This window comes from Citrus clementina, unplaced genomic scaffold (genome assembly GCF_000493195.1).
Source record: "Citrus clementina cultivar Clemenules unplaced genomic scaffold, Citrus_clementina_v1.0 scaffold_3, whole genome shotgun sequence".
In the NCBI taxonomy this organism is placed as follows: Eukaryota; Viridiplantae; Streptophyta; class Magnoliopsida; order Sapindales; family Rutaceae; genus Citrus; species Citrus x clementina.
The window spans coordinates 46,410,260-46,433,659 of record NW_006262339.1 but is presented as its reverse complement, the minus strand read 5'-3'; the positions used below and the strand labels follow the sequence as shown (position 1 = coordinate 46,433,659).

The window sequence follows — 23,400 nt, the reverse complement described above, 5'->3', positions numbered from 1 at the left end:
TACATGGAATTACTTGTCTCAACTAGTTACATTCTGACAATTTTACAGTAAATGATCAACTATCTCCGGTGATTATGTAGTGACGAACTATGCTTCACTTTCTCAGTTGTGGCAGCTTCTCCTTTTCAGGCTTAGTTTGCTCGTGTTGAAGTTCGATTTACCATATATGGAGAATGAATGTTTGTTTCAGTAGAGGTGATGCCAGTGAGGAAATTGCAGTGTTTGTTTGTTTGAATTTGATAATGGAGGAAATTGCAGCAGATGAGTGTTTGTTTGCTTCAGTAGAGAAGGGAGAGGTGCTGTCCGTTGAGTTGAAATATTTTAAAATGAAGATAATTTAGTAATTTTTTATCTATTTTTAAAGGATATTGAGATAATTTTTGAAGTATCCAGGTGTACCGGGCGCAATTTGCTCTATTATATCGTATCAATTACGCGTATATTTTCCCGCCAAACCGTCTTCCCTCTCATCATTTCCCGCCAAGGCCCCTGTTCTCTTTCATTCTCGTATTTGCTCATTCTGCCTCTTACTGCAGCTGCTAACGCTAACCATGACAATCTTCGACCTCGACGCAGATAAAGGTATAATATTCATCACTCTACTTCTATGCAATCAATTATTTATAAGATCCTAGTTCTATTGCTTCGTTTTCTTTCTATTCAGCTTTCGCAAAGGAGTTCATTTCGAACTTCGCGGACGCAAATGGCGATGCCAAATACGCGAACATTCTCGTAAGTCTCTCTCTCGCTTTTTTAATCCTCCTACATGGATTGAAAAATCCTAGATCTGAAAATTTGTATATTCTGTTTTCATTCTCTTTCTCTTTTTATTTGAGTTCCTTCTATTCATTTCAGCAAGATGTTGCAAATCGTAAAATTCGTTCAATCCAGATTGATCTTGAAGACCTATTTAACGTAATCCCCTCTCTCATTGTCTTTCTTCTTGGTTATTAGAATAAAAGTTAAACATTCATTTGTTTTGCTTGAAACCCTAATTATGTGTTAACTGTCGATTTTCTTGATTTTACAGTATAAAGACTTTGATGAAGAATTTTTTAGGAGAGTTACTGAAAACACCCACCGGTATATTGGGATTTTTGCTTCTGCAATTGACGAGTTATTGCCGGAGCCCACGGAGGCATTTCCGGATGACGACCATGATATATTGATGACACAGAGATCTGAGGATGGGGCGGATAATACTGATGGAGCTGATCCACGTCAGAAGATGCCTCCGGAAATTAAGCGTTATTAGTAAGAATGAACAAAAGCTCTTTTCTTACAGTACACCGAACTTGTTCAAGATATTTATTTAAGATTTTTTTTAAAAATTTTTAGCAATAGTTTATGGTTGATGTTGCAAATGGTAAATTTTACTTGGTTGAAGCTTAATTAAGTAAAAAAAGGATCTCCCCACTTTATAGTGTATGTTTTTGTAATTATTTATTTGTAATACGTATTGAAGCCTGATATTTTCAAACACTTCTTAATTTGGCTTTACAATATCAACTCCAATTGCTTGGTATCAATTTCTCATAATTTGTATACAACTTAGTTTCTTTGAATATAATGGTCAAGCATCTGTCTCATTCTATTCAGTGAAGTTTATATCAGAGCATCATCAAAGGGGCGACCGTTTTCTATTAGGGAGGTCAAGGCTTCATACATTGGCCAGCTTGTAAGGATATCTGGTATTATAACCCGTTGTTCAGATGTTAAGCCACTTATGCAGGTAGCAGTATATACTTGTGAAGAGTGTGGTTTCGAAATCTACCAGGTAATTGATTTGAAGAACTTATAAAGATTATGGCTTGTCTTATCACTTATGAGACTTGTATTTTATTCTCTTTTCTTTTACACGAGTTTTTGTTGATTCCATCCATTATCAATGTTTCAAACAGGAAGTAACTGCCCGTGTTTTCATGCCTTTATTTGAGTGCCCATCCCAACGCTGTAAAATAAACAAAACGAAAGGGAATCTGATTCTTCAACTCAGAGCATCAAAATTTCTGAAGTTTCAGGAGGTTTGTAGTTTAATATAAATTTGATATCTCAAATTGCAATCAGGAATCTTTTGCACATGATTTATCATTTTAGATGGTATTTTGCAGGCTAAGATTCAAGAGTTGGCTGAACATGTTCCAAAAGGTCATATACCTCGAACAATGACTGTTCATTTAAGAGGAGAACTCACAAGAAAGGTTAGTGGCTTTTTTGGTCAGCTTTCATGAAACTTCTTAAATTATTTCGTGTCTGAGAGTAAGTGAAGAAATGACAGAAAATTTCAGTAGTTATTGTCATCATTGTGCTTCAAATCATATTAACCTATTAAGTGGTAGTCTGTGGGTATACAAAATGTCAATTAAAACCATAAATTCGTGTTTACAGAACTGTTTGACCTACCCTTGTTAGTCTGTGTCAGCTAACAGAAACAAAAAAATGAATATTTCGATATAGATTTAAAGTGAAAAACTGAATGACATGAATAATTGCAACGTAGAACTTACATCCTCTACCTAAGTGTATATTATTGTGTCAGAAATTTCATGGTTGCAGATACTTCATGGTATTGCGTCTATCAAATTTATGAATTTTGTATGAGCTTTTATCCATTTTTTGAACGTTGGCAGGTTGCTCCAGGAGATGTTGTTGAATTTTCAGGGATCTTTCTTCCAATTCCTTACACTGGTTTTAGAGCACTCCGTGCTGGATTAGTTGCAGATACATACTTGGAGGCCATGTCTGTCACTCATTTTAAGAAAAAATACGAGGAGTAAGCTACTTCAAATGCTTAATTATCACAACTTGTGCACATATTTATATTGATGTGTTCTAATTTCCTTTTTTTTTTTAATAATGAACGCTGAGAACAGAATTATGCTTTTACTAAATGTAGTTTTAACAAACATGTGTGTTTTATTAATCATATGCTTTTTGGTAAGTAATTAAACAAGATGGTTTTTAATTGTTCATTTGATGAGATGAGGATTGAACCAAAGAAGGGTTCAAAATTGACGGGCTCACTTGTAATCCATTGCAGATATGAACTTAGAGGAGATGAGGAAGAACATATTTCTCGTTTGGCTGAGGATGGTGATATCTACAATAAGTTGGCACGATCACTGGCCCCTGAAATTTATGGACATGAAGATATTAAAAAAGCTCTGCTTCTTCTCCTTGTGGGTGCTCCTCACCGCAAATTAAAGGATGGGATGAAGGTATATTTTACCAAACAATTTAATTACACATGTAAGCAAATTGACTTTTTCCTTACCAGTATCGTAAGGAGTATAGTCCAGCTGAAATGACGGGACATATTGATAATTCCTCAAGAGATCATAGTTTTGAGAAAAATTGACGAGTATATTTTTCTATTTGATTTGTTCCCCCTTATCACTGAGCAGGGGGCATCCTAGCATATCTGCAACTTTGAGAAGACTAACAAAGTGTAACAAATATTACTGAATGAAATTGCAGATTAGAGGAGACTTACATATATGTCTGATGGGTGATCCTGGGGTTGCCAAAAGTCAGCTTCTCAAGCACATTATCAATGTAGCGCCCAGGGGGGTGTATACCACTGGAAGAGGTAGCAGTGGAGTTGGTCTAACTGCTGCTGTTCAGAGAGATAATGTGACAAATGAGATGGTTCTGGAAGGAGGAGCATTGGTGAGACTCGTTTTTCTGCACACTGCATGTTATGTATCCATTAAGTTACTAACTGCCAAGCTGTTGGCCACATTGGCCAAATCCAGATTCCTTGTTAATCATTATAAAATTGGTTTAAGAGGCTTTTATCTAGAAATAAAATGAATAATGCCATGAACATGAAATGTCTGGGATGTCTGTTACTGCTGCCACCTCGTGTCCGAAGTGTCTGCTTTTTGAGGGGTTTCTAGATTGTTTTTCTTGATAGTCAAGCCATTTTTTGCCTTCACAAATTAGATGACTATGATCTATTTGTTTTTTGAAGGAATTTTGGGCTTCATAGAAAGGGATTTGACTATGTTTCAGGTGCTAGCAGATATGGGTATTTGTGCTATTGATGAATTTGACAAGATGGATGAATCAGATCGTACAGCAATTCATGAAGTTATGGAGCAGCAAACTGTTAGCATTGCCAAAGCTGGAATCACCACATCTTTGAATGCCAGAACTGCGGTTCTTTCTGCTGCTAATCCAGCTTGGTGCGATCTTACAGGCATTAGTTGATCTCATTTTCAAGTGCCTGAATTCATGTTATATACGTTGCGCAAATATATGGCAGCTTTTTGGCTAGAACCTCAAGTGTCTTGCTTATGTTTATGAACATTGTAGTCTGTAGAACAATTAAAATACTAATTTTGGGGAGGTCATTATATGTGTTGTAGGGGAAGATATGATCTACGGAGAACTCCTGCTGAAAATATCAACCTCCCTCCTGCCCTTCTATCAAGGTTTGATCTTCTGTGGCTGATCCTAGATCGAGCGGATATGGATAGTGATCTTGAAATGGCTAGGCATGTTGTCTATGTGCACCAGAACAAGGAGTCTCCTGCTCTTGGGTTTACTCCTCTTGAGCCAGCTATTCTTCGGTAATTTAAAGTTTCCTTTCACAAATGATTACTACTAATTCGTGGATGATTGTTTTTTAATTATAGCCGTTAGTTTCTACATCACTGATCCTTGTATTATGGTATTTAAATTATGCTAACAAAAGTTACAATATGATAATTTGTTTTTTCATTCATTAGATAGGCCGTTGAGATAGATAATTAAAGCAGTAGATATTGGGTCTAAAGCTAAAATTTACAAAGCTATATTGGTTGAAGAAAGGAGTTTTGTTACCTCTGCTGATCGTGTTTTGTTTATAGAAGGTGCATTTTGTTTACTGACATGCTACTTCTTGTGTGGCTGCATGTCTTTACATTTGAGTGTTTTTCATATCTGTGCGAGTGCTGATGCCAAGTCTTTTGTGGTCCAAGTAAAAGGGCTTAACATTTATGATAGGCATTCTTTACTTTGTAATGATTTACTTCTCCCTTCTGTCATACATGTTGAAAGATACTTCTGCATAAAGGACTTGTCTTCTCAGATTATGAATGGTTCAAAAGGAAATAAATGTCATGGTTATTTCTCAATTTTCTGGTTATCCGAACCATGGATTCTTTTGCAATTTCTTATCACATTAATTTTTCCTGGCTTTTAGTGCATATATTTCTGCTGCAAGAAGATTATCCCCTTGTGTCCCAAGAGAACTGGAGGAATATATTGCTGCAGCATACTCCAATATCCGGCAAGAAGAAGCTAAATCAAATACGCCTCATTCATATACAACAGTGCGAACTTTACTTAGCATTCTGCGGATATCAGCTGTAAGTTCAGATACCATGTTTTTGTGGCTAATGTTAGATTCTGATATCTTCATTTTTTTTTTTAATTATTGAAGTGGGCTCCAGGGTGGGAATGGGATGGGAACTACTTGTTCTGATGGGTAGATGTGGTTCCTAGGCGCACAGATCTTTCTGGGTCTGAAATGGGGATATAAGTTTTAGACGGAAACTGTCGACAGTTTTGTATGAAGTGGATTCTTTCCTGCCAGTGATGTGTTGGGCACGTGTCTCCACCAGTGGAACCATAGATATCTATGTATGGCAGCTATTCTTGATTTATATTAAAGCATTTGAATTTGATGTTTCCTTTTGGTTTACAGGCACTTGCAAGGCTTCGATTCTCAGAAACTGTTGCTCAGAGTGATGTGGATGAGGCACTAAGGTTAATGCAGATGTCAAAGTTCTCTTTGTATTCTGATGATCGTCAGAGATCTGGTCTGGATGCTATATCTGATATTTACTCAATTTTGCGGGATGAGGCTGCAAGGAGTAACAAGTTGGATGTGAGCTATGCCCATGCACTCAACTGGATCTCTAGGAAGGTTAGTACTTTTGAGGATGCAATTTAGTTGTTGATTGTTGGTCACCATGTGTTTTAGTCCTCCAAAATATTTATCTAAAGGAGAAGAACTACTCTGTTTGTGGGGTTTCTTTTATGTAGTCTCATGTCTCGATTTGACCCTGCATTTCATAAGAACAGAGAATTATGATGCCGTTAAGGGAATTTTGTTTGAACTGTATTTTCTCAAAACATGACCAGTAACCCAAAAAAAAAAAAAAGATCAAAAGATGGCTTTCCACTGCATTCCAGAACTTGAGTGAATGTTGTTCTGTCACCTGGGCCTTCAGTGGTGCATTTATCACGGTATGTGTCCTCGACAAAGAGGGTTAGGTCAATTAGTAATCATGTTTAGATGATATGACACCCAATTTAAGACTCAGGCTGTTTGGAGAACTTGTTAGTTTCAAATCAAGTATTCCAATATTTACTGTTCTTTCTTTTGCAAAGCGTACTTTTTAGCTTAGGAGGTTCATATCTGCAGACATGGAAGCTCCTCTGTGTCACTGAATGTGATCGTGATTTTATTGTAATTCTTTCTTCTTTGCTATTCTGTGATGTCTTTACCTTTTACATATTTGTTGTTTACTTGAACAAAATAATCTCTTCTTCTCCAACACGACTTTGGTTCTTATGGCTTGAGATTATTTTCTTATGCACAGGGATACAGTGAAGCACAGTTGAAAGAATGTTTAGAGGAATATGCAGCATTAAATGTGTGGCAGATACATCCCCATACATTTGATATCCGCTTCATTGATGCTTGATCTACCCTTGCTGTAAATTGTTTTGCGGCAGCAATCACCTTTCAAGTATATGCGTGCTCTAGCCACTTGTTATTCAGAAAAAAAAAAAAAAAATTTCAATGGGAAATGAAAATTGAAAAATCACGCTCTGGTTGAGCTATAGTTGAAGCTTTAAACATTGCTTCCAAATGTTTGTTGTATATCCAGAGCTGGTTAGCCTTATAGATTTCAAGAGCAGTTGTTAGAGCTGTTTGTACTGCTGGGAAATCTGAAATCGGAAAGTGATGATACTGCATTGAAATTATTGTAGACTTGTTAACTTGAGTAAGACATCAATGCGCTCCTTAATTGAATCGTTCTATTTCTGTGCACGCCGTTGTGCACCTGTGATTGTGCTTCCAACACGAATAGTAAGATTTCTGATTCTGTAGGCTACTTGTTTTGTTGTGGCGCCCGAATTTTTTAGGATCTGATTAATGATGCAATGATTCTGATGTCTGGAAAATAGATTGATTAATTTCCTTTTTAAGTTCAATTGCTTTTGTTTGTATACAGGGTACAACCATATTTGCCCTCGTAGTGGGATTAGTTTGGGTCTGAAATTGTTGTAGTTGTGCGCGTATACAGGAACGTTGTTACGTGAGATGAGACCGGATGGCTGGCAGTGTAACGCCACCGTCTCAAACATGAATGCATGATGTGTACGCCCATCGATAAAAGGACGAAAATAACCTTTCCTCGGGAGCGATGAATCTGAATGAGAGAGCACTTTTGCGTTGACTATTCTGAACACGGGCAAGGAAGTCTTTTCATCTGTTCCGTTCACATCTAATGTCCCAACTCCTAATCCCGAACCCAACATTCCAAAATTTTCCCAATTCTCAAATATATTACTGTTAATACTCAAAATATTTTCCCATACATATGTGTGTGTATATACAAATATACATATGTATGTATTTATTTTCCTTTCTTCTTTAACATTTTTTAATACCTCCATTTGGGTTCTTCTGTTTGCTTTCTTTACAGAAAGCTGACTGGAAATCCCAAAAACAGAGACAATCCGAGAGAAACGAAATGTAGCTGAGCTGCGTCTCGTATCTTTTCCTCAAACTTGATTGAAAACCAAAAAGTTCGCTATCATTTCTTCTTTGTTTTTGACAATAATCCTTTGCCAGCTCTGAAACTATCAATCACGGCTAATAAGTCACTTTCCTGAAGAGCTCCATGTTCAGTATCTAAACCGACTCTATCTAAGGTGGCAGGGAATAAATTCTAATTTTATTTGGCTTTGGCGCAATTGCGCGTGTTTCGGTATAGATCTTGGAGAGAATTCTTTTAATATTGATGTGTTAATTCTGTCGGTTTTTCATGTCATTGATTAAATGTCATACGTGTAGATTCGAGTTTAGTTTCACCTGTTAATTGGTACATGTTTTGATGGAACTAACTGGGTCACCTTGAAAAATGGATGTATCAACTTTGAAGTAACTGTGTTATAGGATTTTTAGCTATGTTAGTTAGCCAACAAACTTCTGCTCGAGGAATCATGCAAGTAAGAGCCTTGGTAGCAGTAACCTTGGCTAGATTTCTCGGTTGATGAAGCCATTGTTTTAGTGTTCATTTTCTTCTTGTTCCGCCTAATGCTTTATTGATATTTTGTAGAAATTGAATTCCCCCCCCCCCCCCCCCCCCTCATTCGAAGATGTAAATTGATTTTATGGGGGTTACAGATATTTGTACATTGAGCTTATTTGTTTAAATATCCGTCCATTTCTGTAGATGGTTTGTGTTATTTTTCAGCCAAGTTGTTGATCTGCATACAGCCAGTACACACCTGTTATGTTAAATTTTGTAACTGCTGCTTCTATTTTCTCAGGCTGTACTAAAATTATGGACTATTGGAAGCTTTCATCTTCCAGTGGTGCACCTTCTCTTGGTAAAGCACCTTTGAAATTTTCGAGTACGGTGCAGGAGATGGCTCAGTTAGAGCAACAAGATATGGTAGCCAATCAAGTTGTTGAGGCTGATGTTGACTTAAGAGAAGTTTACTTTCTGATCATCCATTTTTTATCTTCTGGGCCATGTCAAAGGACTCTCGGACTGCTTTGGAATGAGCTTTTGGAACATCAGCTTCTACCTAGAAGATATCATGCTTGGTTTTCTAGGAGTGGTGTAAATAGTGGGAATGACAATGATGATGGCATCTCTTTTCCATTAAGTTATAATAAATTAGTGGAGAGGTATATATGCGTTTTCTTTTATTTCAATTTCAGTGAAAGATCAGTCTGGAAACTTATGGTAATATGCTCCTGATTTTCTCTATCATTTATTGGATTGTCTGGCATCATGCGATCTTCTAGATCCAAAATATTTCACTGATTCAAAGTGGAGCAGCAGACATGTTATTTTGGGAAGTAATTTAAAAGATTTTCCTTAAAATAAATCCAATGAGTAATTGATCTGGTGACAAATCTTAAAGTCGGAGTTGGTGAGTCACTTTTCAAGTCTGAGGTGTTGCTTTACTTAAGTGATAACTTGAGTGAGATTCATGCTTTTTCAGAGTCTATTCAGACTACAATGCAAATTTTGTTTGGGTTTGTGCTTTCTTTTCTTCATTTTTGAGTTTATTTCATGTTGTTTCTTGTAATTTATTGATTTCCCATTTTTATAAATCTCAGGTATCCTCACATTGAATGGGATCACTTAGTAAAGCTTCTGAGGCAACTTTTGCTATATAAAGCCTCTCCCTTCCATGGCAGGATTGGTGGAATTGCCCCAAATGCTGCTGATGTTCCTACGTTACTTGGATCTGGCTCCTTTTCACTTCTGGAATGTAAGTGATATGTCATAATGATTTGCTTCAGTCTTATGGGAGTTTCTTTTCTTTTTCTTTTTTTTTTAAATTTTGATTCTTCCATAAAGGGTTGTAAATCTTGGACCAAAGTTACCAAAGTTGACTTGCATCAGACCTTGTGGTTGCATTTGGACATGCTTGCTTAATGTGTCCTCCACTGCTCTTTCTTTTTCTCTCTGTATCTTAGTAAACAATTATTGTAATTATGATATTAGAAATGACCTAAACAATGGTTTGGATCTACGATACCAATTTGTTCCAAATTCCTAATTTGTTGAGAGCGAGAGTACCCCAAGAGCATCAATACTTTATTACCCTTATAGCTGTATTATAGTTTCTAAATGGACTTTATTTTAGCTCCAGATGTTACGCTCTTTTAGCGAAGAAAGTTGATAATAACAGAAAATCCTGAGAGCACAATTTATTCTTTCATCTCGTTGTAGCTAAATATCGGTAAATGAAAGAAAATGGGAAAAGGTATAAGCTTATCACAAAGGACCCCCAAATGACTGTACTTGGGCTGATGCATCATATGGTTTTCATAACTTCCCTTGCGCTTATAATATAAAACCTTTTCTGCCTTTATGGGTGTTTATTATGAGACTGTTCCTCCTTTTCTGCTTTTATAGGTGTTTGCCTAATCCATTTTCCATTCTGTTGTTGCAGGTGATAGAAGTATGAAATATAAGCAAGTTAAACCTCTACCAGCTTACCTGCGTTGGCCCCACATGCAGGCTGATCAGGTTCATGGGTTAAGTTTAAGGGAAATTGGTGGAGGTTTCAAAAAGCACCATCGTGCTCCATCTGTTTGCTCTGCATGTTATGCAATTGCTAAACCATCAACCATGGTGCAAAAAATGCAAAATATAAAGAAGCTAAGGGGTCACCGTGATGCTGTCTATTGTGGTATGCCTTTTTTTATCATTTGAACTTGTAGTCAAGGGCTTTCAGGACTTTATTCTGATAATCAATGCTCTTTACTATATGTGGTTCTTAAAAGGGGTCACTGTGATGCTGTCTATTGGAGCATGCCTTTTGTCATCATTTGAACTTGTAGTTAAGGGCTTTCTGAACTTTATTGTGATAATCAATGCTCTTTACTATACGTCGTTTTTAAGGAAACTTTTGGGATTTTGTCTGCCAGCTATGACATTGATGTGGTTCTTACAGTATATTTATTGTATTTCAATGAAATCTTTTTTCTTTTTCAAATCAATAAAAGGTAAAAGTGGTAAAAGAACCCCCCCTCCCCCCCCAAAAAAAAGAGTTCAGCCAAGTCCCTTCAAAATCTCTGATTAGGTCTGGTGTTGTGCAATCTTGAAATACAGACATAATATGTTTAACAATTAAATTTTGAAGACAATGTGTATCAGGTCTTTCATCATCCTCATCTTCTGTAAATAGTTTGTTTGGTGTCACCACTCTGGTTTCTATAATCATCAAGTTCATGTTTGGTAATTCGTTGCATATTTTTGTTCTTACTAGTTTTATGTTCTTTTTTTTAAAATTTTACGTCCTTTTAAAGAGATTTAAATTGATTTCAGTAGTATGGCAATATTAACAATTTGGTTTCAGCATAAAGATGCATGAACAAATTCCCTCTCTGCCGTCTTTTGGTTAAATTGTTTCTTCTGGCTCCTTACTGAGTTTGCTATTGCTATGTTAGCACATTTTATGGCAAAGTTGGTGGATAAGGATTTGAAAAAAATATTATTGCATGTATTTTGTAGCCATATTTGATCGCTCAGGAAGATTTGTTATTACTGGTTCGGATGACCGCCTTGTTAAAATCTGGTCGATGGAAACTGCATTTTGCTTGGCCAGTTGTCGTGGACATGAAGTGAGTTTGGGTTTTCTCGGTTCTTACATGAATGTACAAATATCCTCTATAGGCATTTCAAGTTTGTTTTGTAACATTATACTTTCTGTTGAATGTACTGAAGGGGGACATAACAGACTTGGCTGTAAGTTCGAATAATACTTTGGTGGCATCAGCTTCAAATGATTTCGTCATTCGAGTTGTAAGCATATCCTACCTACTTTTAAGTATCTCTATTTTGTATTCTTTGAAGGCGACATAGTTCTTTTCGACTGTTGCAGTGGCGCTTGCCGGATGGGTTGCCGATTTCAGTTTTGCGGGGACATACAGGAGCTGTTACTGCCATTGCATTCAGTCCGAGGCCTAGCGCTATTTATCAGCTTTTATCGTGAGTTCGGTTCCACATATATGTTCCTCTTATTGTTTCCTTCAGTTTCTCAGTTGATCTGCTGTTACTATTTTGAAAAAATCTTGATTTCACTATGGGTTGCATGTAGATATCTCATTTTTTCATCCTCCTTTTGACCATTATGAAGCATTCTCTGGATATTGAATGGACCGCGTCAGGATGGACAATTATTTTACTCTTACCTGGATGGATGCAGTGAATTTTTTTGTTTTTTTTTTTTTGGTTGGAATTTATTGTGCATGTTTGTTGACCCTACTAATATTTGTAGGTCCTCAGATGATGGAACTTGTCGAATCTGGGATGCTCGATATTCCCAATATAGTCCACGAATATACCTGCCCAAGCCTCCAGATGCTATCACTGGTTAGATGATTCTTCTTTGTTGTTCTTTGCTTGTTAGTTTGTATTAGGAAGATATTAAAATTTCTTTAACCAAGAAGTATTTTTAGGTAAGAGCAATGTTCCATCCAATAATGGACCCTCATCTAGTAATGGTCTACAGAGCCATCAGATATTATGTTGTGCTTACAATGCCAATGGAACTGTTTTTGTCACTGGTAGCTCTGACACTTTTGCAAGGGTGTGTTAAACCTTTGAACTCTTCAAATTATTATAGAATTCATCTTCTATTATATTTGATTTAATTTATTTTTTATTTTGAACTTTTGCTTGTTAATATTTATATTTAGTTGGAGTTTCTACTGAGAGCCAGATACTTGCAGGTCTGGAGTGCCTGTAAATCTAGCGTGGAAGACTCTGAACAACCAATTCATGAGCTGGATGTGTTATCGGGGCATGAAAATGACGTCAATTACGTCCAATTTAGGTTAGTCTGTCTTTTGTATATGTCTTATCTCCACAGAATCTCATGCCTGCTTAGCTGCTTCTATCTGCAGTGGCTGTGCTGTCGCTTCAAGATCTGCAATGTCTGATGCTTTCAAGGAGGAAAATGTTCCAAAATTTAAAAACTCCTGGTTTGTTGTGATTTTCTTTTAACAATTTCCGGAATTATTATTGTTAATATTACTACTATTTTACTTTGTTTTTGCGTCTAATCAATAGAGCCATTTTTGTTCTTGTGAATCCTTGTTTCTGCCAGGTTCTGTCATGACAACATTGTTACCTGTTCACGGGATGGTAGTGCAATTATATGGATACCAAGATCACGTAGATCCCATGTGAGTCCTTTCAATGATTTTAGGTCAAACTTTTCTATTTGAGCTGTTGTTGGAGACATGTTCTCTTTCTCAGCAAAATTTCATTAGTTCTTTATGCTCCAAAGTTCACAAATAGTTGTGGAGATAACAACTGAATTTTATGCATGCAAGAGAAAAAAATAAAAAGGATTTTATAATCCTTTTATTGGCTCAGGGAAAAGTTGGACGTTGGACGCGTGCATATCATTTGAAAGTTCCACCTCCTCCACTGCCTCCTCAACCTCCTCGAGGAGGCCCTCGTCAAAGGCTCCTCCCAACTCCTCGTGGAGTTAACATGATTGTGTGGAGCCTGGATAATCGCTTTGTGCTTGCTGCTATCATGGGTAAAATAATTACAATTAGTTTTTCCTCGTTATTCACTAAAGTGCTAGTCTGTACTGCTTAAGTGTGGTTATTAATTGTACCTGACAAGTTTATATTATTCTTTATCTGGAAGCATATCTTCTAGTTATGCTGTACTGCTATTTATTTCCTTCTGTCAGGCTGTCTACATTTTGCCCCCATCATATCCTGGCAGCCTCACTAAGTGAACCAGTCACTCGTGTTAACTTTTTTTTTTTTTTCTGTGGGAACCACCTCTAGCATTTGACTTCTCATTTTGTTTTATAAGTGATTATCAGTAGTGGTAGATGGTAAGGCCTATCAATTTTTGGTTTCTTAATGGTGCTAATCTGTACTTGTACTGAAGGTTCAACTTTAAAGCTTTGCCTTTAATTTTGATTTCATTTAATTGTCACCAGGATTTTGTAATGTCTAGCCTCATCTGGTTTTAAAGAACTCTGAATCATTTTAGGCATAAAACGAAAAGAGCTAATACATTACCTAGCTAATAGTAAAACAAGTTAAACCACTACATAATCAATATGGGTTTTTTTTCCTATAAAAAGGCCTTCTCCATTTCAATTATAACAGCAATTATGAGCATATGTAAACCCCAAACATAAATTGTTTTGCGGCTAGCTCATTGGCTGCATTCTTGTTTTAAAATGCCTAGGGATAATATTTACAAATTCATTCATTCAAGTTATATAATACTCTATTGTTGCTTCATTTAAGATCTTAGCTTTCTAGTTGGATCTTGTGCTTATTTTATTTACTTTTGTCCCTGCAACTGTGTCGTATTAATGCAGATTGCAGAATTTGCGTTTGGAATGCTGTTGATGGCAGCTTGGTACATTCTTTGACTGGTCATTCTGCATCTGTAAGTGGTTTCCAATTTTCCCTCGTCATGTAGCGTAGATTCTGAAGGCGTTAATATGCCTATCTTCTTTGATTTAATCTTTATTTTTCTACTTATTTTACTTCAGTGGCTCATAACTTTATTGTTGAATCCTTGGCAGTCCTATGTTCTGGATGTTCATCCTTTCAACCCTAGAATTGCTATGAGTGCTGGGTATGATGGACGAACTATAGTCTGGGATGTAAGTCTCTGTTTCTTGAAGTTTTCCTTGCAGTTTTATTTTTATTATTGTTATTTTCATTGTGTATTGAAATTTTGTGGTATGGCCTTTCCAGATATGGGAGGGCACGCCTATTCGGATATATGAAATAGGACGTTTCAAGTTGGTTGATGGAAAGTTTTCACCGTAAGTTATCTGTAGAATGATGTTTTTACCTTCCTTCAGGTGAATAGACGGTGTTTTGTTCTGGTGAACATATTTATTCATAAATGGTTTACTTGCCTGAGATTTCTTTTATCTTTTAGAATATTATGTTGATTTCTTTATAAAAAGTGGGGTCTGTACAAAAGTAGGTGCACTTTAGTCCTATTATATTCGAATTTGTTTTCTGTTGGTCAAGATCAGACCGAGCAGCATTTTTGCAAACGATCTTGATCTATAGGCCTCGCCAAGGTATAAAGAGGTGTGTCTGGCTTGTGTGCAAGAAAATCACATTGGTGTTCAGATATTTTATTTCCATGTTGCCCATGTATTGCCGTCCTGAATTGGGGCATCAGGCCTTGAAGTGCATGTCATGCAAGATGTGTGCGCTTCCTGCTGGAATTGAATATATTTGATTGGTTTAACAGATGTATGATGAATTATTCCTCGTTCTGTTCCTTCAGTCAAATGCATTTGAAGTTACAAAAGTTTCTGTCTTGTAATTTATAATTTCATCTCTCTTTCCAGATAAAGTTTTGAGATGGTCCTATGTACCTGCGTTCAGCCTATACGCCCGTCTTTGAGTTTCTGCTTTTAATTTGTGTTGGTCTGAATAGGTCTGAACTTTATCTATAGCCATGAAGATTAGTTATTTGGTTCTTGTTTTGGTGGTGCAAGAGGTTTAACCCATTCACATCAAGGTTAGGATGGGTTACAACAGATTTTGGGAGGGTTTTGCTTTATCTTTATGTACTAAAGTATATAATCATTTAGTTGTGCACCCTTGAATGTAATCATCATATGATTTCCCTGTGAATGGTTCAATTGCTTTGTTTCTTTTATATACTGCCAATCATGATGTGAAGATCCTACATTCCTACGTATATGATCATCTTGATCATATGCTTTGTGTTTCAAACCTCATTCTCTTGCTTTTTGTGTCTCATTGAGCTACTGTGGTTGGCAGTTTGACATCTCTTGTAGTTTCCCCAGTGAAAGCTTTTGTTTCTATTTCCAAGTTTGTGTTGCTACAGTTATTGTTATATGCATTTTGGATCTAAATGCTTGCTAGATTTTGGTAACAATTCTCTTGCAGTGTTTACATCATATCATTTTTATTGTGACGGGGCATTGCTTTCTCTGCACAGGGATGGGACATCAATTGTTCTTTCGGATGATGTTGGCCAGATATATTTGCTAAACACAGGTCAGGGTGAGTCTCAAAAAGATGCCAAGTATGATCAGGTACCTGAAATGTCTGTAGCTTATTTACTTTTTATCTTCACTGTTTAAGTTGTTATGTTGCAATTGCTTATGATGGTTGTCCGTGTGCAACTTCATGGCAGTTCTTCCTTGGGGATTATCGACCCCTTATCCGGGATAGTCTTGGAAATGTTCTTGACCAGGTTAGTGAATACTCATTATTACATGTTTCTATGGTGTATTATTTTTGTCTTGGATTATCTAAGATGATGGATGAATAACATTTATTTGCATGACCCTTTCTTAACTTGCTAGGTTCTCAGTTTTTCCCTCCAATCGTAAATGGGCTATCCCTATAGTACAGGTTTATTGGATTTCTTGTTAATCATGTGAGCTTGGAAATTTGAAAAAGTTCGCTACACGAAGCTTGTGAATAAGTGATTGTCTGATATTGAGCAAGGAATATAAGTGATTGTCTGATTGATCGAATTCTATTGAAACCATAGTTCATGAAATGCTTTTTATGAATGTCAACTAAGTATTGTAAGTAAATTGTTCTTGGTTGTTCAGTCATTTGATAACCAGAGTCATTTTTTGATAAATGATCACTATGAGTCAAACTCAATAGAATTTGACCAATCCTTTTCTCTGTCGTTAAGTTCAGAGCAGTAAACCGATTAGTGGTCAAGGATCTTTTAATGGTTTGCATTCTTTTGCTTATTTGCAGGAGACACAACTTGTTCCACATAGAAGGAACATTCAAGATCCTCTTTGTGATTCAAGTATGCTTATGGTTCATCTTTTTGTGGATAAACTGTGTTATTTTGAGCAACTTTTTTAAATATTTATTTCTTTGGTGGAAAATTTCAGGTATGATTCCATATGAAGAACCTTACCAGAGTATGTACCAGCAACGTCGGCTTGGTGCACTGGGCATTGAGTGGCGCCCTTCATCCATTAAACTGGCTATTGGACTAGATTTTAGTCTAGGCCAGGATTATGCAATGCCTCCCTTGGAAGATTTGGAGAGAATGATGGAGCCAGTACCTGAGTTCATAGATCCTGTGTACTGGGAGCCGGAAAATGAAGTCATAAGTGATGACAATGATTCAGAGTACAATATTGCTGAGGAATGTGCCAGTGAAGCTGAGCAAGGAAGTTTTTGTTCCACTTCTTCCACTGATTGTAGTGCAGGAGACAGTGAGGTAGAACATAGTCGTAAAGATGGACGTCGCAGATCGACAAGAAGAAAACACAGGGCTGAAGTAATTAGTCTATGACCTATGTTGGTTTCATTTCTGTTTGTGCTATATGAACTGAATTTGTTGCTTTTCAGGTTGAGTTGAAGACTTCATCTGGGAGGCGTGTCAGGAAGAGGAATTTGGATGAGCGTGATGGATCTGCTTCTGGCAGTAACAGAACTAAGAAATCAAAAAATAGCCAAAAAGCTTTAAAGAAGAAGTCCTCCAAAGCAAAATTATTGAGACCTCAGCGAGTTGCTGCACGCAATGCTCGAAGTATGTTCTCTAGAATTACAGGAACTTCAACAGGTGAAGATGACTCAGATTCAGAGTACAATTCGTCAAACAGTGATACGGTGCTGCAAGATTCACATGTTCAAAGCAAAGAAGATGACAGAAACTTGCAGAACATGCAGCAGCAACATAAAAGAGAAGAAGAACAGACAATAGTGGAGTCTGAGTTTATGGGCAAGCCTCTTGAGCTCCTAGAATCTCAGTCAGATACAGGAAACAGGAAGAGATTGGTCTTAAAACTTTCCTTACGTGACCACAAGAAGGCTCTATCTTTGGAAGACACCAGAGTAAAAGGCAATGATATGGCTAAGTTACCGCAATCATCTTCTGGACCTCCTCAAGGAACTACTGAAAGAAAAATTGATTTAAGCTTGAAAGAGCCGGGGTCATCTTCTGCAGGCAGTGGGATTGATGTGGGGTTGTCTCAAAAGCATAACAGAATTGTTTTTGCAGATGGAAGTCAAGATGAGAAATATGACAGTCAACTGGAGGAATCTGCAGGTGACATGGAGAACAAAACTAGATGGGCAGAGGTCAAGATCCGGACATCCAAGCGTTCATCAAGTTCAGGAGTATTGCTGCCACCTGATGCAAATTTTGATGTCCATAACGACAGCATAGGCGATGTCAACAGGTGTGTTAAACTTGAAAATGGACATGGGAAATTTTCATCTAATTCAGAAACTTCGTGCTATGGATGTGTGCGGTCTTGCAGTGATAAGGAAAAGTTTGGAAGTGATGCACTACTGGACCTGGCTAGTGTGAGAAAGGAAGAGCTTGCTCGTCATGAGGATATAAAGAAATCTTCATCATTCAATTCAACACCCTTGGTTGACCACCAGCAGAATGATGATGTTCATAAATCTCGTAATGAAGATGTTGGCACAAATTACCGTGATGAACTTAAAGAGAATCCACCCCTCAGGGTAAGAATAAGAACAAAAGGCATTTTGAGGGATACTAAAAGTCCTTCAGAACAGAAATCCAGTACTTCAGTTAAGGACCTGCCAAGTGCTGAAAGTGATCCGATTCCGATGTCCGAAAGCTCCTTGTGCATGGAGGGCAATCTAATGTCTGAAGTACCCGAAGAAGGTGAGGGGTATGGCAGATCTAGTTCTGACCAGTTATTAAATTCAAAGTTAAAGTTTAAAGTGCGTGATGGCAGTAAAAGTTCTTATAAGACTAGGACTGATATAGAAGCCTTTGATGGTGGCATGGAAGATGGCATCAACCATGAAGCTTCAGGAATTGATTCCCCTGAAGCAGCTTCTGGTTCAATACGTAAAACAAGATCCATGAAGATGAAAATAATTTCTCGGGAGCCCATTGCTGCTAACTGTAACTTCAAGTCTAAAAATGGCCATGATTTGGTGGGGACATCAAAAACTGTTGGAAACTCCTCCATGGAAGCACATGATGAGTTCTTTCCTGAAGAATGGATACCAACTTCAACTGTCAAATCACGACCTAGGTCAACTAGAAACCGGCGAGGAGATCATGATGGACATCCATGTCTCTTGTCTGGAAGGAAGTCAAATTTCCCTGTTAGAAAATTGTCGTGGTTGATGTTGTCAGAGCACGAGGAGGGTTACCGTTACATCCCTCAGCTGGGTGATGAAGTTATATATTCGAGACAGGTAATCATTTGTTTTGATAATCGGTACTGTTCCTTCACGATCCTCTAATGTGACTAGCTCTCATTTTTTGCTGATTTCACAGTTTCTAATTTAGGCTTCTGTTATTTTCAGGGCCATCAAGAATTCATTGAATCAACTGGCTCGCAAGAAGTGGGTCCATGGTGGTCAATTAATGGATACATTAGTGCGGTTGAAACTTGCAAGGTTGAAAATCTTGTCTATGCTACATTTCCAGGTTCTGGGGATAGCTGCTGTAAAATCACCCTTAAATTTGTAGATCCTTCATCGAGTGTGCTTGGTAAAGCATTCAAGTTGACCCTGCCCGAACTTAGAGATTTTCCTGATTTTGTTGTTGAAAAAACACTGTATGATGCTGCTATCAGCAGAAATTGGACACACAGGGATAAATGCCAGATTTGGTGGAGGAATGCGAATGGGGAAGGTGGCACTTGGTGGAAAGGTAGAATTACTAAATCACAGGCCAAATCTGAGGAGTTTCCCAATAGCCCCTGGGACAGGTATATGGTTGAATACAAGACTGGGGATTCCCACCTGCATAGTCCTTGGGAAATGCATGACCCCAATGTTATGTGGGAGCATCCCGAAATTGATTCTGAGAGCAGAGATAAGTTGCTGTCTTCTTTTAATAAATTGGAGCAGTCAGTGAGCAGAAAACAGGTTCTTTTCTATCTCCGTCATTCTTCTGGTCTGGACATTCCAAGAAAATTGCATTTGAATATTCCTTCTTCCTAAAGATGGATTATAAAGGCTTTCGTCGAGTTATTATAAATTTTACTTAAATGTTGCAGGATTATTATGGGATTCAAAGATTGAATGAAGCTGCTCAAAAGCTGGATTACTTGAACAGGTATCTATCTCTTCTCTGCAGCTTCCTTCTAACACACTACCCATCCTGTTCTTTTATTGTTCTTTTTCAGATGCATGTTTTACCGACATAGGAGTATCATCAACTGTGATAAGTCTCGGCAAAACTGGTTTAAAAGAATGGGATGATACATTCTTATTTGGGTTAATTTTAAATATCATTTATTAATTTTGGAGCTCGCATCGGTTGGTGAGGGTGGGAGGGCAGAAAGAGGGTCGGGATTCATGTGAAAGTGGGGAGGAAGTGTTACGATGGATATAAATACCATTATAGTTTATTAACGATTGCAGTTTAAGAGGATAAAGAAATCAACTAGTGATTTGACCCCACCCCGGAGGGCCAAAAATAACAAATATCAATTAACAACATCCTCCATTAATCACATCACATCAAAAATTAATCTCATCCTCCATTAAATTATCTAGGACTTGCCAATTGGTCTTGAATATGAATTTCAACTGAATAAGCTACTATATGAGTAGCAGAAATGTGAAGCTAATTTAATTTTCATCTTTGGCGCTCTGCAATGATTCCTGCAGATTTCCAGTTCCCTTGTATCCTGAAGTGATCCGGTTGAGATTAGTGAACAACTACTATAGGAGCTTGGAAGCAGCGAAGGATGACATAAATGTGATGCTGTCGAATGCCGAATCTTATTTTATAAAAAATGCTGCCTTATCAGCTAAGGTGGAGCGCCTAAGGGACTGGTTTAACAGGACACTGAACAAATTGTAGAAAGAAGTTGTGCATACTGCATAGCATAGTCATAGATGTTTATTTGTTATATTTATATTTTAGTTTTACCTCATTTCTTTTACCTAATCAATTCGTCTTCTTTAGATCGGCCATCCAGATTATGTACCATGTATCCTTTCGGCATTATTGATTCAAAAAATGAATCTGTAGGCTTAACTTCTGTTAAATTCTTTAATGTCGAGGTGCAGTGCTGTTGTAGTGTGGGGTTATTTTAATTTAATTATAAGTTTTGGTTGTAATAAACGGTTGAGTTTCAAACCTTAGTAATGATAATAATATTATTCACGAGATTATTTCCTTCCTACCTGCTAATTACAGTGGTAAGAAAATAAATAAATAATCCGAGTGATCAGGGTCGGGTACTTGGGTTAACCCGGTCTGCAAATTTTTATTATTATTATTTTTTTTTGTCCTCAGGTGATATGCGGATCGGATGCGGGTATTTACTATTTAGTCTGCCTTTTTCTTTTTCTTTTTAATAAATAAATAAATAAAAGCGGAAAACAGAAAACCCTAAAATCAAAAGCCAAACTAAACCAGTGGGCAAAATATCCCAAACACATCGCGCGCGATGGCAGGAGGGAAAATAAGGAAGGAGAAAGGAAAGCAGAAAAGTGGACCGTATCAAGGACAAGGACTAGGAGCAGGAGGTATATCCTTCCACAAATCAAAGGGGCAGCACATTCTGAAGAACCCTTTGCTTGTGGAGAGCATCGTCCAAAAAGCCGGCATCAAGAGCACCGATGTCATTCTTGAGATTGGTCCCGGCACTGGTAATCTCACCAAAAAGCTTCTGGAAGTTGGCAAGATGGTCATCGCTGTCGAGCTTGACTCTCGTATGGTTCTCGAGCTCCAGCGCCGTTTTCAATCCACCCCTTACTCCAACCGTTTAAAGGTACCCCTTCTTTTCTTTTTAATCTTTAATGGTTTCATATTACCATTACAGTTCCTGCCTTATATATTTATTGCCTCAGAACAATATTATCAGACTAATCTCTTTCTCAAGGTTTAAAATCCTTTCAGACAAATTACTATGATTCTAGCTAATAACATTTGTTTTGCATTAAGCACTGTTCTTCTACTTCAGAGAGAGTGTGTATGTGTGTGTTAATTAACATTAGTATGCTTTAACTAATCAATCACATTCCCAAATTTGGTCTGCTTTAAGGCAGAAGCAGAAACAATGTAGGTTTCCTTTTCTGACTGTGCATATGCTGACATTCTTAATTTATTTGAAGGAAGAAGATGATCGGAATGTTGTACGTTTGTAAAATTAATAGAAACTGATTTCTTTGCTGTACAGGTCATTCAGGGTGATGTCCTCAAGACTGATCTTCCCTATTTTGATATATGTGTGGCAAACATCCCGTACCAAATCTCCTCCCCACTCACATTCAAGTTGTTGTTTCACCAACCTGCCTTCAGATGCGCGATTATTATGTTCCAGAAAGAATTTGCTATGAGACTTGTTGCTCAACCCGGTGACAAGCTCTACTGTCGTCTTTCTGTGAATACACAACTTCATGCTCGGGTCTCCCACCTCCTTAAAGTTGGGAAGAACAATTTCCGTCCTCCACCTAAGGTTGATTCCTCAGTTGTTCGAATTGAGCCTAGGAAACCGCGTCCTCAAGTGAATCCTGTAGAGTGGGATGGATTTTTACGGATTTGTTTCATAAGAAAGAACAAAACCCTTAGCTCAATTTTCAGGCTGAAAAATGTCCTATCGATGCTTGAAAAGAACTACCGGACCCTACAGGCATTACAATCCTCACAGAATAGTTCCTTGGGAAATACCGAAATCGGAACGGATACACCAAGTCTGGGGGATTCTAATGGGGATCAAAGTATGGGGGTGGATGATGGAAGTGATGACGAAATGGATGTGGAAGATGATGATGGCGATAGTGATGTTGAAGGTGAGGTGTCCGAGTTCAAGGACAAAGTTTTGGCTGTGTTGAGAGAGGGACAGTTCGAAGAGAAGAGGGCTTCTAAGCTAACACAACAAGAGTTCTTATATCTTCTCTCTTTGTTTAACAAGGCTGGCATTCACTTTTCTTAATTTCAGAGTTGAGTATTAAATATTTATGAAGTACACCCAATTTTGTTTTCATGCTCTCGTCCTAATATTTTTCAACCATGGTATCCTGTTTTCAATTTCATCTTTGTTTTGTGTTTTTTTTTTTTTTAATTTTTTATAGGATGTATCCAGTCTTTTTCCCTAAGGCATTTCTTGACATTTTGTGCTAGAAAGCTGATTTTCTGTGTAGCAACACTTCCATATCTTCTCTTGAAGTCTTGATCTGGGAAAGTCTTCCAGGATGTTCATAAGATTTAACGGCATCTATGGATGAAGACAATTTCACCGACACCCTTCCAGAGTTCCAGATACATGACAACTTTCTTTCAAAAGACATCCGGTATCAAACGTAACTACATAAGGTTTCTTCTTAAAATGAAAATAATAAGGAGTAAAATCTTTTTGTAGAATGAAAATCTTCAAAATTCAGAAAATCCTTCAAAATATTATTTAAATTATTGCATATTTTATTTTATTTTTATTTAAAAGATAAAGGAAAAATAAGAGCATGAATTTTTTTTTTATCTTCTTAATAAAAATGAGAATAAGTTAAAATTTATAATAATTTAAAAGATTTAAAAGATTGTCATTTCATTAAAGTGGTATTATGATCCTAATTTAATAATAAAATCAATCTAATAATGCGTCTGTGAGATTGATTCTAGCATGGATGAATGTTAATATTAATCATTGTGGCAATGATTTCATTCATCTTGGGAATTTAAG

The 23,400-nt window shown here is 37.1% G+C and overlaps 3 protein-coding genes across 11 annotated transcripts; all 3 read left to right on the top strand.

The window, feature by feature from the left end:
- Positions 1–455: 455 nt before the first annotated feature.
- On the top strand, positions 456–7,048 carry LOC18047466 (DNA replication licensing factor MCM7). The gene is made up of 15 exons (XM_006444427.2): positions 456–582; positions 665–732; positions 856–915; positions 1,031–1,254; positions 1,600–1,777; positions 1,902–2,024; positions 2,112–2,201; positions 2,631–2,773; positions 3,041–3,218; positions 3,478–3,669; positions 4,015–4,187; positions 4,371–4,574; positions 5,189–5,354; positions 5,693–5,914; positions 6,594–7,048. The coding sequence occupies exons 1-15, from the start codon at positions 552–554 to the stop codon at positions 6,696–6,698; spliced, it is 2,157 nt and encodes a 718-aa protein (XP_006444490.2). The 5' UTR covers positions 456–551; the 3' UTR covers positions 6,699–7,048.
- LOC18047465 (bromodomain and WD repeat-containing protein 1) lies at positions 7,005–20,909 on the top strand. 9 transcript variants are annotated; one of them, XM_024188611.1, is made up of 24 exons: positions 7,005–7,087; positions 8,557–8,920; positions 9,359–9,513; positions 10,201–10,440; positions 11,265–11,374; positions 11,478–11,555; positions 11,635–11,741; positions 11,890–12,125; positions 12,203–12,342; positions 12,452–12,588; positions 12,659–12,736; positions 12,862–12,940; positions 13,134–13,302; positions 14,110–14,180; positions 14,320–14,400; positions 14,495–14,565; positions 15,729–15,825; positions 15,927–15,986; positions 16,511–16,565; positions 16,654–17,048; positions 17,120–18,955; positions 19,067–19,633; positions 19,765–19,823; positions 20,381–20,909. In XM_024188611.1, the coding sequence occupies exons 2-24, from the start codon at positions 8,571–8,573 to the stop codon at positions 20,574–20,576; spliced, it is 5,367 nt and encodes a 1,788-aa protein (XP_024044379.1). In that variant the 5' UTR covers positions 7,005–7,087; positions 8,557–8,570; the 3' UTR covers positions 20,577–20,909. The 9 variants fall into 9 exon arrangements, with proteins under 9 accessions (XP_024044379.1, XP_024044376.1, XP_024044377.1 ...); XM_024188608.1 differs by lacking the exon at positions 7,005–7,087 and adding an exon at positions 7,441–7,935; XM_024188609.1 differs by lacking the exon at positions 7,005–7,087 and adding an exon at positions 7,441–7,991.
- A 191-nt stretch (positions 20,910–21,100) lies between these two features.
- On the top strand, positions 21,101–22,763 carry LOC18047464 (ribosomal RNA small subunit methyltransferase). The gene is made up of 2 exons (XM_006444424.2): positions 21,101–21,492; positions 21,901–22,763. The coding sequence occupies exons 1-2, from the start codon at positions 21,169–21,171 to the stop codon at positions 22,654–22,656; spliced, it is 1,080 nt and encodes a 359-aa protein (XP_006444487.1). The 5' UTR covers positions 21,101–21,168; the 3' UTR covers positions 22,657–22,763.
- Positions 22,764–23,400: the final 637 nt, after the last annotated feature.